Source organism: Myxocyprinus asiaticus, chromosome 40, assembly GCF_019703515.2.
Source record: "Myxocyprinus asiaticus isolate MX2 ecotype Aquarium Trade chromosome 40, UBuf_Myxa_2, whole genome shotgun sequence".
Taxonomy (NCBI): Eukaryota; Metazoa; Chordata; class Actinopteri; order Cypriniformes; family Catostomidae; genus Myxocyprinus; species Myxocyprinus asiaticus.
In genome coordinates this window covers 8713665-8731292 of record NC_059383.1, presented here as the reverse complement: position 1 = coordinate 8731292, position 17628 = coordinate 8713665, and the positions used below count along the sequence as shown (strand labels likewise).

Here is a 17628-nt window from a genome sequence, read left to right as displayed (position 1 = left end):
AGTGGACTGAAGCAGGTTCTCTTGCAGTATTTCCCTATATTTTGCTCCATTCTTCCTTCAGTTCTAACAAGATGCCCAGTCCTTGCTGATGAGAAGCATCCCCACAGCATGATGCTGCCACCACCATGCTTCACTGTAGGGATGGTGTGTCTTGAGGTATAGGAAGTGTTAGGTTTGCGCCACACATAGCGCTTTGAGTTTTGGCCAAAAAGCTCTATCTTGGTCTCATCTGACCACAAAACCTTCTCCCACATTGCAGCTGGGTCACTCACATGCTTTCTGGTAAACTCCAGACATGCTTTCAGATAGTACTTTGAGTAACGGCATCTTTCTTGCCACCCTCCCATACAGGCCAGCGTTATGTAGTGCCCTTTATATGTTTGACTGGTGCACCATTACACCACTCCCAGCCACTGAACTCTGTAGATCCTTCAAAGTGATTGTTGGCCTCTCTGTGGCTTCTCTCACAAGTCTCCTTTATGTTAGAGCGCTGAGTTTTGAGGGACGGCCTTTCCTTGGCAGTGCCTTGGTGGTGTGGTGCAGCTTCCACCTCCTGATTATTGATTCAACTGTGCTCACTGGGATATCCAAACATTTAAATATTATTTTGCACCCTTTCCCTAATCTATGCATTTTTATTACTTTTATCTCTAACTTTTGTGGAATGCTCTTTGGTCTTCATTTTCCTTCAGATTTACAGCCTGACCAATGATCCTTCAACAATGGGCTGTTTATCCAGAAAATGTGATGCAACTTCAATGATTCACAGGTGGATGCCAAAGTAACTGTGTCCTCATTAAGGCAATTTCTTTCATCGGTGTAACCTGGCAGCTTCCACAGCACAGGGGTTGAATACTTATGCAAGTAAGATATTTCTTTTTTTTTTTTTTTTATTTCCCAACATAAAACCAATGTCACCTAACAATAATTGATTTTGAGATCCAGTGTTTTAAAATAAAATATCAAACAGAATGAAATTTAATTGCACCATTTGTAATTCAGTAATATGAGATAATTGGTCAGGGGTCTGAATACTTTTGCATTATATACATACACCTTAGCCAAATACAATTAAACTCAGTTTTTCCACAATTCCTGACATTTAATTGTAGAAAACTTTCCCTGTCTTAGGTCAGTTAGGATCACTATTTTAAGAATGTGAAATGTCAGAATAATAGTAGAGAGAATGATTTATTTCAGCTTTTATTTCTTTCATCACATTCCCAGTGGGTCAGAAGTTTACATACACTTTGTTAGTATTTGGTAGCATTGCCTTTAAATTGTTTACCTAGTGTCAAACGTTTTGGGTAGCCTTCCACAAGCTTCTCACAATAAGTTGCTGGAATTTTGGCCCATTCCTCCAGAGAGAACTGGTGTAACTGAGTCAGGCTTGTAGGCCTCCTTGCTTGAACATGCTTTTTCCGTTCTGCCCACAAATTTTCGGAATAATCGGATTGAGGTCAGGGCTTTGTGATGGACACTCCAATACCTTGACTTTGTTGTCCTAAAGCCATTTTGCCACAACTTTGGAGGTATGCTTGGGGTCATTGTCTATTTGGAAGACCCATTTGCAAGCAAGCTTTAACTTCCTGGCTGATATCTTGTGATGCTGCTTCAATATATCCACAGAATTTTTCTTCCTCATGATGCCATCTATTTTGTGAAGTGCACCAGTCCCTCCTGCAGCAAAGCACCCCCACAACATGATGCTGCCACCTCCATGCTTCACGGTTGGGATGATGTTCTTCGACTTGCAAGCCTCACCCTTTTTCCTCCAAACATAACAATGGTCATTATGGCCAAACAGTAACATTTTTGTTTCATTAGACCAGAGGACATTTCTCCAAAAAGTAAGATCTTTGTCCCCATGTGCACTTGCAAACTGTAGTCTGTCTTTTTTTATGGTGGTTTTGGAGCAGTGGCTTCTTCCTTGCTGAGCTGTCTTTAAGGTTATGTCGATATAGGACTCGTTTTACTGTGGATATAGATACTTGGTTACCTGTTTCCTCCAGCATATTAACATCTCCTTCCCGAGCGGTATGATGGCTGCGTGGTCCCATAGTGTTTATACTTGCGTACTATTGTTTGTACAGATGAACGTGGTACCTTCAGGCATTTGGAAATGCTCCCAAGGATGAACCAGACCTGCGGAGGTCCACAATTTTTTTCCCTGAGGTCTTTTCTTTTGATTTTCTCATGATGTCAAACAAAGAGGCACTGAGTTTGAAGGTAGGCCTTAAAATACAACCACAGGTACACCTCCAATTCCTATCAGAAGCTAATTGGCTAATTGTCTAAAGGCTTGACATAATCTTTTGGAATTTTCCAAGCTGCTTCAAGGCACCGTTAACTTAGTGTATGTAAACTTCTGACCCACTGGAATTGTGCTGTAGTCAATTAAAAGTGAAACAATCTGTCTGTAAACAATTGTTGGAAAAATTACTCGTGTCATGCACAAAGTAGATGCCCTTAACGACTTGGCAAATCTATAGTTTGCTAATTTTAAATCTGTGGAGTGGTTAAAAAGGAGCCAAACATCTATGTGATAATAAATGGCTTCATATAATCATTATCCTTCAATAAAAGACAGTTTTTTTGCATGATCAGTCCTATTTTCAAAATCAATGCCAAAATTTCACAATTTCTGCCAGGGTATGCAAACTTTTGAGCACAATTACACACACACACATATATATACACATACACACACACACACACACTACTGTGCAAAATTCTTAGGCACATAAGATGTTTCACAAAAGCTAGTTATTTATCTTCAGCTTTAGTGTGTCAATAGGAAATATAAATGTTAGACTCCCAAACATTACTTTTGCAAATAGAAGAAATTAGAATAGAAGAACAGGGAGCCCTGCAACAGATGTCATAGCCCCCACAAAGCCCCCCACTGAACATAGTGTCAGTCTGAGATTACATAAAGAGACAGAAGCAATTGAGACAGCCTAAATAGATAGAAGAACTGTGGCAAATTCTACAAGAAACTTGGAACATCCTATCTGCCAACAACCAAGAAAAACTGTGTCCAGGTGTACCTAGGAGAACTGGTGCTGTTTTAAAGGTAAAGGTGTTCACACCGAATATTGATTTAGCTTTTTTATGCTTACTGGACTTTGTATGACATTAATTAAGAAAACTATTTATGGCATTATTTTTGAAGACATCCTCACTATGCAACATTTTTCACAAGTGCCTAAAACTTTTGCACAGTACTGTGTATGTATAAATGGGTATATATTTATATATACCCATTTTTATTTTGCCCCACCCAAATGACATTTTCTGGCTACGCCATTAGTAAGAACAATTCAGTAATCATTACCAGTCAGGGAGAATGACATTGCACTTGACCCACCTTGTTTGCGATTAGTTGTGTAATTACACACCACAACGTAAAAAACACAGCATAAACAATAAACTTTAAATGTTAACGGGGCGACTGGCTTCAGTCTTGTAATGTACACTTAGCTTAAAAATGTGTAAATCATAAGCTGCAGTTCTGTAGGTGGTGACATACCCGTACAATGAGGATCCATTTGATGAGTGACAGACCAAACCCAGAGATGGCACCATAACGGCCAGCTGCGGAGGTTGTAAGGCAGAATGACAGAAAGAAGCCAATCCAGTTGAAGAGGAATGCCACTGAGGAAAAATACGTTTTACACTGTAATAACTTTATAATCCACTGGGACATAGTCTTCATACATCAGTTCAGTTCACATCTCCTATGAGGAACTTATGGAAGTAAAAAATACTTAAATATTGATCGGTTTCTCACCCACACCCATCATATCACCTCAGAAGACATAGATTTGATGGAATTGACATGGAACTGATGGAAAGGAGATAAACGAACTAGGAGTGGTGAGTGCAAAAACTGTTACTGAATTCTCCATTTTCCCTGAAAACACTTACTGAAAAACGTCAACATGAAAATGCCATCGTTGCCTATCCGCAGCTGGTCAGCATCCTCAAAGTCATCTCTGGCCACAAAGTCATCATCCTACAGGAACATACACAGAGACAGATGAAGATCAGCTATGAGAACATGACAGAGGGATACACTCCTAGCTTCTTGGAAAACAAAGCTAAAACACAACACTCTAGAAAAGGGGTTTTCAAACTGGGGTGTTTATTATATAAACACAAATATCAAAGCTTAACTGAATACTATCTGAATATTTTGTATATATGTAAAAATTTAAATATTTAAAAGATAACTGTATAATTATTTCATCATTACATATTGAATTATTGTAATTTGAGGGGCTTTCTCAGCAAATATTTGTATATGCGATTAACTGAGATTAATTAATTGGGACACCATGTAATTAATTCGATTAAAAATTGTAATCGATTGACAGCCCTCGTAAAAATATAAAGCCAAACGGAAATGTGTAAAAATGTTGAACAGTTTAATGGGGAAAAATACTAACTGACTAGTAATTCCAGTGTCGACTAGCAGCATCAGAACCATTTAGTCCACTAGTCTCGCACATCCCTAATGAGAGCATTAAGACACATTTTAATAGGGTCTCAGAATTAAAACTGATATGTGTAATTATTTGATTTTTAAAATACAAATGTTGTAAAAATTACAAACTTTAAACTTCAGTAGCAAAAATGGCAATCTGAGTTGGCAAGTTTGATTAATTATTGTGAATCAGTTCAAACTGAAACTTAAAACTCTGATTCAACAATTCATTTGAGTCGTCACTCAAAAAATAATCATACATTACATTTTCTTTTTTTACATATTGCTGTTACACATATTGCTGTTTACATATTGCTGTTATATTGGTGCACATAAATGAAAACAATTATGTATCATTCTTCCCTGTGTTCATTTAGTGAAAACAATGTGGAAAACATCTCTTAGTTCATGCATTAAACATTTTGAATCTGCTTTGCAATGACAGCTGTTAGGTTGAAATGATGGGTCCTCTGAATGAAAACAATCACCCTTTAAGTTATTTCAGAGCAAAAACAGAAATATTGAGTTATCCAATATCAATAAAATGCTGAAAAATATTGAGATTTTTTTTGTTTTTTGTTGTTATATTGCCCAGCCCTAATGCACAAGTTAGATATACTGCAGCTTGAACAAGGAAATAAATGTACAGCTCTCCCTTTCTGAGGTTCAGGCCAGAAAGAAGGGGCCCTGGGGTCTTCCTAGATGGATGCCACCTTCACCATCACACTATACAGTCTCACATACTCTGTTACTGTACCTTCAGCGCACAGCGCGTTACATCATCAAACGTGTCCAGACGTTCCCTGTGCTGTACGCAAACAGTGTGTGGCAGAGAAACACAGCAGAGAACAGGGGAAACTACATCATGTTAAAACAGCATTTCCTGTTAACTGGTTTACTGATGAGGTTGTAGACTATTCTAAAATTGTGCTGTCCCAGGGCTGGTTACATTAGGCTTTGTTCACACTGCACATAAATACAATTTGTCTAACAAATTCCAATCTTTAAGGCCAAGGCATACTTCGTTTTAGCATGTTCCGGATCGCCTCGCACCTGGTCAACCGCGTTGCCTTTGTGAGTCTACTTTTCAGACCGCGAACAAATAGGAACGCATTCGATGCATGCCCAATACAACTGCTTTGCAACACTCTTTTAGTACACTCAAAGGCCGGCGCATGCACAGACAACGCGCTCTAGAAAATGCGAGTCAAGAAAATCTAGGTGGCACGCGGTCAAGCCACGCGGCTTTGATGATGACACAATTTGCGTCACACATACTGTGCGCGGACTATTCCGCAACGCGCACACTGGAAGTATACTTTGGCCTTTAGGACTGTCTGTTCGCACTGTAATTTAAAAATTGATGAAATCTGATCCATTTGTCCTGACAGTGTAGTCAGTATCCGGTACATTGGCTGTGACTGTAATTACTTAAAAAGGATAACGCCTGTTGCACACAGAAGCAGAGCAGAAGCAGCGCATACTTTTTTTGGTGCCCATGTTAACAGATTAATTTTCAAATCGAAAGCAGAAGCAACGTGAAGCAGAAGCGTTGTAGAAGCAGCACTGCTGTGATCGTTTCGCCACTGAATATATTTTGGCTGAGCTGCTCATGCTAAATTAAAGGGGTCATGACATGTCTTTTTTAGTTCTTTTAATATGTTCCTTCAGGTTCACTTATAATGTTAGTGAAGTTATTTGCACAAAAAACATGATTATTTTCACCCTCATTCTGGTCCTCTGTCAGAAACACTTGGTTTTGGTGCTGCTTCTCCTTTAAGACTTGACAGTGAACGCTCACTGTTCTGATTGGCTCTCTGCTCTTGACTGACCTGCTCGCTCATTGCCATCTCACTGTTCACCACTACTGGGCGGGGCAACAGAAGTGATAAAGTAGGTTTTGATGCATTGTTGTGGAGGCCGTCAGATGCAAATGTGTTCCACAATGTGACATCACAATGTGAGGAAGAGGAGAACGAGTCATTTTGACAGCTAGCTTTCAACAAATGTTCTTTTTGCAGTGAGGAGGAAGTTTTGAATTCTAAAACATTTTTTATAGTACAATGTCCTCTTTTATGTAAAAGGATCAAGGAAAACTTGATTCCTCATGTCATGACCCCTTTAAAGAGACAGTGCACTGTTGATGGACACCATACATGAGTTGAAATGAAAAATTTGAAATTGCACAGAATAAGCATATATTTGTAGTCTAGTGTGTTTTTGTATGAATTAGAGCACATAGGGAAAAAAAATAAAATGACAAAAACAAAGTGAAATTATTTTAATTACATAGCTTAAGCAGACTACAGTATACTAAAAGTCATAGGCTTTAACAAACTAAATAAAACTGCATTTATATTCTATTAAATAGAGAACAGGTCTACAGGCTTAACAGTAATACCCACAAACACAGCCGAGTGCTAACAGCAGTGGTAAACAAATGCACGCGAAAGCCCATATGGTCAGTAAATTCAGACTTACCTCAGTCTTGTATTGATGATGGATGTCACAAGATTAATTGTGGAGAAACAAAGTGCTCTATGACCCATAACTTACTTTTTATAAGGATTAATTAACAAACGGAAAAAGCAAGGGGGTATTGATGCTGACTACCACCCCTGGAGTCGCAAGTTCGAATCCAGTGACTCCAGCCAGGTCTCCTAAGCAACCAAATTGGCCCGGTTGCTAGGGAGGGTTGAGTCACATGGGGTAACCTCCTTGTGGTTGCAATTAGGGGTTCTTGCTCTCAATGGGGCACGTGGTAAATTGCGCGTGGATCACGGAGAGTAGCATGAGCCTCCACATGCTGGGAGTCTCCGCGGTGTTATGCACAACGAGCCACGTAATAAGATGCGCGGATTGACTGTCTCAGACGCGGAGGCAACTGAGACTTGTCCTCCACCACCCGGATTGATGTGAGTAACCGTGCAACCACGAGGACCTACTAAGTAGTGGGAATTGGGCATTCCAAATTGGGTGAAAAGGGGATAAAATTAGAAGACAAAAACAAAAAAACAAAAAAAACAAAAACCCCAAAAGGAAAAAACATGGGATGCGGTTACCTCGGCTGTTGGTGCAGATGGTAAGTTAACAATTCCTTTTTGAGAGGAAAGTACAACATTAAAAAGTTTTGGATGGTGTTTGAACAGAAAAATGTCTATTCAATGGTTGTGCAGAATTACTTATTTCTGACTATATTATTAAGTGTGATCATGCCAAACCGTGAGATCAAATTGTTCTCTGTAGCACAACAACATTCAGGCACATTGTCCTCCCCCTCCCTATTCCACTGAATGATGTTTGAAATGAGCAGAGCTTATTGTGTTGGCTGCCACTAAATGAAATATTTCTACAAGAGCTCATTAGGTTACATCAGCATCATATAAATAAGATTTCATGACGATCAAGTTTGTAAAACTTATCAAAGGCTCACTCCTGTCTTGAGGGCAGCAGTTTCTGCAGCAGAAATGCTGCTGGTGTGAAAGCACAAGCATTATATGCTGCCAAAGTTGTCTGATGCACAATACTGCTTTGACATGGTTCACGCACTGCTTCGGCGTGCTGTGTGCAACGGGTGTAAAGTTGTTCCAAACCCAGCTTTCTTTCTTTTGCGGAAAACAAAAGATGATGTTAGGTACAATGACAGCCTCAGTCACCATTCACTTACATTGTAAGGAATAACAATGCAATAAAAGTGAATGGTGAATGAGACTAACATACTGCCTATCTTCTTTTGTGTTCCATGGAAGACAGAGAGTCACTCGGACAACATGAGGGTGAGTAAATGAAAAACAGAATGACAGCATTATAATTTTAGGGTGAACAATCCCTTTATTCTTATTTCAAACCAAATATGGATTTAGTTTGGATCAGGTTTTTTTTTTTTTTTTGGCTGTTCAGATACACTTGTCTGAACTTTGGAGGTAGGAGATTTGTGGTACTTACTTGGCCTGACACCAGTGGGACAGTAGCTTCTGCTTTGGTTCTCTCCGCCTCGTCGTATGATGGCAGTGAGGTGGCTACGTTGTAGGATGGTGGCTTGGGAAATGCTGCATCGTCTTTGTAATCAAAATATGCTGGAAGGATGAAAAAAAAAAATCTCCTTACAAAGTATTCACTTATATATGCCATTCCAGAATAAGCAATGTATTAAAACATGGACACTATGAACACCAACTGTGACTAACTGAAATAATGTAGACTCGTTCATAAATATGAAAAAAAAGAAAGTGTTTACAGTCATGCACTGTGGCAGAATGATCCGACCCGCCCCTCCTTCTCGTTATTGTCGCCCCGCCTCAGAGGCAGGAGAGAGGAGAGGTGCAATTTAAAGGGTTAGATCACCCATAAATGAAAATTCTCTCATCATTTACTCACCCTCATGCCATCCAAGATGTGTATGACTCACTTTCTTCTGCAGAGCACAAAGATATTTTTAGAAGAATTTCTCAGCTCTGTAGGTCCATACATTGCAAGTGAATGGGTGCCAAATTTCTGAAGCTCCAAAATCCACATAAGGGCAACATAAAAGTTTAAATCCATATATTCTGAAGTGATATGATAGGTGTGGGTGAGAATCGGATCAATATTTAAGTCATTTTTTATTATAAAATCTCCTCCCTGCTCAGTCAATTTCTGCTTTCTCATTCTCCTTCTGTTTTTGGTGATTCACATCCTTCATGCATATCGCCCCCTTCTGTGCAGGGAGGAGAATTTGACAAAAAATGACTGATCTGTTTCTCACCCACACCTATCATATTGTGTCTGAACACATGGATTTAACCACTGGAGTCATATGGATTACTTTTATGCTCCCTTTATGTTGATTTTGGAGCTTCAAAATGTTGGCACCCATTCACTTACATTGTGAGGAGATATTCTTCTAAATATCTTAATTTGTGTTCTGCCGAAGAAAGAAAGTCATACACATCTGGGATGGCATGAGGGTGAGTAAATCATGAGAGAAGTTTCATTTTTGGGTGAACTCTCTCTTTAATAAACCTTATTTGGTCAGCGGAGGATGAGGTGCACCTGATGTGAATATTGCCTCATCACTGGTGCCATTAAAACGTAGAGCGCCTCTCCTCGGGAAGCCAGCTTCTATCTCCTCGTGTGCACACACTGGTGTCTTCGCAGGTCCAGGAGCAGAGCGGGGAGGATTTCAGCCAAGTTAGATGCGCCGCTGGACCCGCACCCCAGACCCCAGGCGCAAATGTGATGCAACGCCAGGGGATTGGAACTGGCATCTCGGCCGACATCCTTAGATGCAAGGCCGTCCTTCCCCTTACGTGCCGTGATCCTAGGGAAGCATGAGCCGCTAAGGAAGCTGCCACCCCTCACGCCCTGGACCCAAGAGGAGAATGCGTGTAACCGTCGGACCCCGCCCACATCCTGGACCATTCCTCTGGACACTCCCCAAGCTGCACGGAGCCCCATTTCACCGCGAGGCTGCCAGATTCCCCTTTTATTTGGATACTAGCCCCCATGAACACTTCAGTTCCCCATTTTGAACATTTTCTGCTTACATTTTCAAATAAACACCTCTCCAAAGCCTGACGCCACACCCACTGTGTTTGTCTGTTGCTCACCTCGCCACGGCACTTACAATGAAAGTCTTTGGACAAGGAAACGCACAGTTTCAGAAGTATCGCCACAAATTTAAAAAGTTTACAAGTTAACTTGTTATTTGTATGACAGAATCACTTACTAATACTATTACTAACTAGGCAGTTAAATTAAATATTTCAAATACTTTGTCTGAATCAAAACCTTCCTGAACCACAATTCATATGACATTGTGCAGAAAATACACATGGTTTTATTGTAATTTGTGGTATATTATAAAAATTAAATAATAAAAAAATCTTTAAGGGGTGATGATATGAGGAATCAAAATGTCCTCGATCTTTTGACATATAAGAGGTCATGTACTATAAAAATATACTGTAAGTTTCAGAACTAAAAACTTCCTCCTTAATAGAAAAAAATAATTTAAACCAGGCTCTAGAAACAGCTTGTTTGGAATTTGTAGCACTTGTGACATCACAAGGACCAAATACATCTGCATATGGTTGCCTCTTTAGCAAGACATCAACGCCTATTTTTCATCATTGCACCCTTGGCCCTGCACACTGGTGCTCAGTCAGCCACACAGGTGAAGAGGAGAGAAGGCCGGTCATGGAAGATTCATCTACAGCAAAGGGTACTTACACAGGACACCTTCATGTGCCTATCTGGATTTAAATGTTTTTCTACATAAACATGCACTAGATGAAGGGCTTTGACCATTATCGTGCATCTCGCGCCACTTTTAAAAGACGTAATATCAAGTTACAACTCTAAATAGGAGACCTCCATTCTGTTTCTTTAAACTGCACTGTGTCTTGCTGTTGTGCTGTTTTGAAGGCGTCCTGGACCGTCTTTTGTAAACATGCACTATATGGACGTCTTTTATCATTTGGATGCCCTTCCGGCGATGTGTGGCACGTTTTAAGAGTGGTACAAGCGCAACTTATAAAAATGCATTTCATTTTGCTGCTGCCAATGACTAGGAGAAACACACCATTTTGTGTGTAAACAAACATAGAAGATGTGTGAGATGTCACTTCTGTGAAGACCAGCTTCTCTGCTTTGGCCTGTTGAAGCACCAAACATCACCCAACATTTCAGCGTGGATTGCTTATGAACCAGTCGCAATATGATTCAAGCTTTGCAAAGGAACTGTTATTGAAAGATGGGGCAGTTAAAATACTATTGGACCGCAAACACGCAAGTAACGTATTTAATTCATGAATATTTCATATGTCATGACTGTTTGATAGATTATGGTGCGACTTGAGTGAACAGTTTAATATATTCAGATGAAAAGTGTTAGATGTGCGTTATATGTTAATCCTGAAATTTAGTTTTATTAATGTTGAGGTGTTGTGGAGTTTGTTCATTTTCTTCAGATTGCAATTCAAATATGGCTGTATTGGAAGGGCTGCACGATGTTAGCCAATCAGAACAGTGGGCGATTACATTGAAGTTTTAAATGGCCAGAGAGATTAAAACCAAGCGTTTCAGACAGAGTGCCAAAGACAGGGTAGAAACATTTTTTAATATTACTAAATTATGGCTTTTTCTGTGCAAAAAAAACTTTACTAACATTATAAGTGAACATCAGGGAAGATAATGCAATATATACAGTATAGTATATATATATATATATATATATATATATACACACACACACACACTACCCGTCAAAAGTTTTGAAACACTTGACAGAAATGTTTCTCATGATCTTAAAAATCTTTTGATCTGAAGGCGTATGCTTAAATGTTTAAAATTAGTTTTGTAGACAAAAATATAATTGTACCAACAAATTAATTTATTTCATTATAAAGCTAAAATTTAATAAAAAATAAAAAAAAGTTTTTGAAATTGATGACTTGGACCAAATAATAAAGAAAAGCAGCCAATAAGTGCCCAACATAGATGGGAACACCTTCAATTCTGTTTAAAAAGCATCCCAGGGTGATACCTCAAGAAGTTGGTTGTGAAAATGTCAAGAGTACATGTCTGCAAATTCTAGGCAAAGGGTGAGTACTTAGAAGATGCTAAAATATAACAGTTTTTGTTTATTTTTAGTCACAACATAATTCCCATAGTTCCATTTATGTTATTCCATAGTTTTGATGACTTTACTATTATTCTAAAAATGTGAAGAAAAAAAAATGATAATAAAGAATAAGTGTTTCTAAACTTTTGACCGGTAGTGTACACACTGGCGGCCAAAAGTTTAGAAGGAAATTGATACTTTTATTCACCAAAGTGGCATTCAGCTGATCACAATGTATAGTCAGGACATTAATAACATGGAAAATTACTATTACAATTTTAAAAAAAATTTCAGAACTTCTTAAACTACTTCAAAGAGTTCTCATCAAAAAATCCTCCACGTGCAGCAATGACAGCTTTGCAGATCCTTGGCATTCTAGCTGTCAGTTTGTCCAGATACTCAGGTGACATTTCACCCCACGCTTCCTGTAGCACGTGCCATAGATGTGGCTGTCTTTTCGGGCACTTCTCACACACCTTACAGTCTAGCTGATCCCACAAAAGCTCAGTGGGGTTAAGATCCAGAACACTCTTTTCCAATTATCTGTTGTCCAATGTCTGTGTTTCTTTGCCCACTCTAACCTTTTCTTTTTGATTTTCTGTTTCAAAAGTGGCTTTTTCTTTGCAATTCTTCCCATAAGGCCTGCACCCCTGAGTCTTCTCTTTACTGTTGTACATGAAACTGGTGTTGAGTGGGTAGAATTCAATGAAGCTGTCAGCTGAGGACATGTGAGGTGTCTATTTCTCAAACTAGAGACTCTGATGTACTTATCCTCTTGTTTAGTTTTACATCTGGCCTTCCACATCTCTTTCTGTCCTTGTTAGAGCCAGTTGTCCTTTGTCTTTGAAGACTGTAGTGTACACCTTTGTGTGAAATCTTCAGTTTTTTGGCAATTTCAAGCATTGTATAGCCTTCATTCCTCAAAACAATGATTGACTGATGAGTTTCTAGAGAAAACTGTTTCTTTTTTGCCATTTTTGACCTAATATTGACCTTAAGACATGCCAGTCTATTGCATACTGTGGCAAGTCAAAAACAAACACAAACACAATGTTAAGCTTCATTTAACGAATCAAATAGCTTTCAGCAGTGTTTGATATAATGGCAAGTGATATTCTAGTACCAAATGATCAATTTAGCATGATTACTCAAGGATAAGGTGTTGGAGTGATGGCTGCTGGAAATGGGGCCTGTCTAGATTTGATCAAAATGACTTTTTTCAAATAGTGATGGTGCTGTTTTTTTACATCAGTAATGTCCTGACAATACTTTGTGATCATTTGAATGCCACTTTGGTGAATTGAAGTACCAATTTCCTTCCGAAACAGCTAAATCTGTACATTATTCCAAACTGTTGGCCACCAGTGTGTGTGTGTGTGTATGTGTATATATATATATATATAAAGTGTATGTCCCCTTTAATAAAAAATGATGTGTTAAAGTTTCTATTAAAGAGCACCTATTAAGGTTTTTAAACGTGCCTAAGGTCTCATACAATAGATTTACATGCATCCAAGGTCAAAAAACACTTTAATTTGCTCATAATTTAAATTGCAGCATTACCTTTTTTTCCCAGTGTCAAAAACGACTCCATCAATGATCCGTTCAAAGGATTCAGCCTACTCTGCTCTGATTGGTCAGATGTCCCTGTCTGTTGTGATTGGTCTACCGCTTAGTGTACAGTAGTGTTTGAGGGCGGGTCAAAGCTGTTCGCGAGCAGCCAATGAAGACCAGAGGCAGGTTTTTTTGTTACCAAATTACATAGGTTAGTACAGGAAGGAAGTCTGGAATTATTAACGACTCCTTTCAGGTGTTCAGAATCGGTTCTTTCTTTTGGGTGTCAATAACTCCATTTGTCATGCACTCTGATTTTTGAAACTTTGCAGACTTTTTTACATTCACAAACAGCTATATAACACACTACATGAATGGTAATATTTGAAAAACCATAATTAGGTGCTTAGTTACAAATCAAAAAGAAAACTAGAAAATGCCCACAGCAGTCACGCTCGGGTCTCAGGAGGTTAAAGGACATTCTTTATCAATTTTCTGAAACTCAGGTACATGCAAACCATACCTTTAAAAAAACATTAAGACCAACAACAGATTGGAGGTAATCATATATTTAATATAAACATAGAGTAACAAACTGCTTTATAAAACAGGCTACAAACTGTTAAATGCCGTGACCTAAAATGCATTTTGAAGAAAATATGCATACCTGCACTGTCAGCCGCAATACTGCTGTAAGAGGGAGGGGCATCACTGGTCACCTGAGGTCCCTCCTCCGGCTCCTCCTCATTGGGCAGCTGAGGACACAAAAAGAGTTCATTAGCTATACAAAATCCTGATCTGTGCCTTCCAATGTTGACATGATTCAACTGTAAACATAACCCTGGAATAATGTCAGGTGGGAACATGACACGATTGTTCTTGATAGAATGCAGATGGCATTATCATGTTAAGTTTAAATGTTAACTTCTGAGTTTGAAGTCAGTTTCAGCACAGAATAAAAAATAAAAATCTGAAAGAGCAATACTCTGGAAACAAAGCTTGACACTTGAGTGTGAGACCGTGACAGAAGCAACATTACCTTTAAAAATATCACACGACTTTCCATACACTCATCACATGCCCACACACTAATACTCACATCTGTTTCAGTAAATTGTATACTATTTTATAAGGCTACATACCATGGTAGATTAATATAATCATTCAGTGCCACTGTTTATATTAAAATACCATGGCATTACCTTCTGATACCATCGCTGAACCACAGTACTTTGTCTGACAGGACATCATATGTGGTCGAGGGAGATGCATCACTTTTAAAACTGGACAATTGGTATCATGTGTGTGTTGTATTATGTTCCATTGGTCCGATATTCAATTACCAGGATATTTCCTACGGCAGAAGATTTGTATTCATTTTTATTAACGTTGTTTTGACGTGAGTGTTGAGTAATGCAGTTTACAACGCATGAATATGTATCAAAACAATGTGCACAAAACTTTGTCTTTTGCCTTAACAAAAACGCCAGCTGTAAAGTATACTATTTTATGTTCGAATCATTCTCTGGTTTAAGACTTAAATGACCACAAATGAGTGTAATTCATGGTTAACGTGCGAGATCGTTTAAATGCCCACGTTATTCATTTCAAAACAATGCGGCCTTCATCCGACAGCCTCGGTGTTTCCTTTGATGAACTGCAGCCGGCGCTGCTGTAAACATCGGCGAAACGAGACACGGTGGAGTTCACTCACCTGCTGATATCTCCCACTCGGCTCAGGCATCCTCAGAGAGCTTGAAAATATTCAAGACACAATTCACGCAGCAAACAATCTGAATGAAATTATATAACCAAAGCCACAGCCCTCATCAGATCAGATCTGTCTCTGAGCTCCCTGTGATGTCAGTCAGTTGTGATCTTTGGCGCCCTCACAGGACGAAACATCAGCCAAGATTACATTTTAATCCAGTTATAATTTCAACCCCTTCAGGCCCCGCGTCCATTGGAATGGACATCACATGTTTTTTGGTGTAAACCAGTAAAACACATGCTTTATAAAATGAATAATGCCTGGTCACTGATTAGTCCCTGGTCAACAGATCACAATAACCTAGTTTCCATCCAATTTTCGTGCTGTTTTGTTATCGACAAAGTGAAAATGCCTAAAAAAATTTTTTTGCGAAATTTGCCGTCTTCTGCTGGTTTCCATTCAAATGGCCTTTTATCGATAAAAATGGTGTGCGTGATGACGTCATGCTTAAAAAATCACTTTGTCGCATAAATTTTGGTTTATTGCAAAATAAATCTGCCCTTAAGCCGTTTCCATACAGAAATGTGTTTATCGCTAACTGTGTACCTGTCGCCTCCTAGATGTTCCTATTTTTTTCCCCCACAAAGTCTTTGTAAAATGGGGAGAGTATTGAGACAATTCATTGAAATTAGCCAGTTTAGCTACTGTCATTTTAATTTCACAAACAAATGCAATCAGAAGAGGAGGAATTGCAATCAAAAGGGAACAGTTCCCTTCTGATAGGACCAGGGCCGTTTCTAGGAATAAGCCGCTGCCATGTTCTCCGTGCACTTGTCGATGACAGGTGCATGATACGAGATATTTGTGTTGGCACTCCTGAAAGTGTCATGACGCAGATGTGTTTGCAGCATCGGACCTGTGCAGGTATGCTGTTAAGACCAATCCATAACAGTGCGAGTAATGTTTCACATACAATAAATTGGCTTTCAAGGATATATACCTTGTGGTCATGATTAACACAGGCTAACGATTGGGGTAAATTCTGTCATGTGACACTATATTTTTGCGTTAATGCCAATTTTCTCGACAAAAAATGTTTCCAAACCAGTTTTTCGCGACATTTGAGTACTGACATAGAGTTTATGCGCTAGAGTTAAACGGAAAAACACTTTTTGACACTTGTGAAATTTTAGTGATAATTTGCGCTTCCATCAGCTATCTCAGTAAACATTTTGATATTCTACACTTTTTGTTGCAAAAAAACCCTTGGATGGAAACATAGTTAATGAAGACATGACCCCTAACTTAATCTGAGAGAACTTCAGGCATCACATTAGACAGCAATTGCTCACCGACTAGACAGGAGGAGTGAGCACCTTTAAAAACTAATTTATGTTCATGGTAGCCTTATCAACTTACACCTGTTATCCTCTTAATAGTATCAATAGATACTTTTCAAAGTTAATTTGAAGATCTCTCAGAGTTGTAGAACACAGGATTTTTGTAAAGTTTAATGTCCATCCCAATGGACATCAGGTCTTTTGAAAGATATCAGCAGGAACCTCATGATGACTTACTATCAGTGTGCCAGGTGGTGAAATTTTTGCAAGCATTTCAGAATAAATATTTGCTACAATTTGACAAATAATTGTTTTTATAATGTCTAAAAAATATATCCAATGCATGACTTGTGATAATATCTAGAAATTAAGTTTGTTACAACATTGGCTTATAGAGATCAGCTAATACAAGCAGCACTGAAGCCATCTACTGGACATAGCTGTCATTTCAAGTTAGTTATTTTTATGCAGCAGATTTTACCAGAGACCCCCAAATGCATGACATTTTTGGATGTTTTGACACTTTTTAATTTACTGAAATTAAGGTTTTTATTGAAGTGAAGATAACATAAAATGTGCCCATTTTATATGAAAATGAATGGTGTATGTAAAGGACTTCATAGCAGGAGGGAAGGAGGACACAGGGGACCAGTTTTCTCCACACACAGGTAAGGCTTTCAAATGGCAACTTTCTGGGCTTACGGCTTCACAATAAATCAGCTTCACAACAGAAATCTTGTTCTCTGACTCCTTGGCGATGGCGTGGTTGTTTTTATGCTGCTCTCCCCAAGCTCACTAGAATTGGAAACAGGTGTTAATCATAATCTGGCTCAGGTGTATGCCCCTTTACTGCTTTCTCTCTGGACAAACGCTCGACCACACCCCAGCTGCCACAGTGTAATTTAGTAATATAGAGCCTATTAAGGTCTAA

The 17628-nt window shown here is 38.9% G+C and overlaps 1 protein-coding gene across 1 annotated transcript in view; it reads right to left on the bottom strand.

Moving 5' to 3' along the window:
* The window catches only part of LOC127430443 (NEDD4 family-interacting protein 1-like), a 30082-nt gene extending 14543 nt beyond the window's left edge, over positions 1 to 15539 (bottom strand). The window contains exons 1-5 of the mRNA XM_051680207.1: positions 15361 to 15539; positions 14314 to 14401; positions 8435 to 8565; positions 3931 to 4018; positions 3533 to 3657 (exon numbers count right to left, since the gene is read on the bottom strand). Coding sequence (XP_051536167.1) covers positions 3533 to 3657; positions 3931 to 4018; positions 8435 to 8565; positions 14314 to 14401; positions 15361 to 15390 — 462 coding nt within the window. The 5' untranslated portion in view covers positions 15391 to 15539. The remainder of the gene's footprint in view (positions 1 to 3532; positions 3658 to 3930; positions 4019 to 8434; positions 8566 to 14313; positions 14402 to 15360) is intronic.
* Positions 15540 to 17628: the final 2089 nt, after the last annotated feature.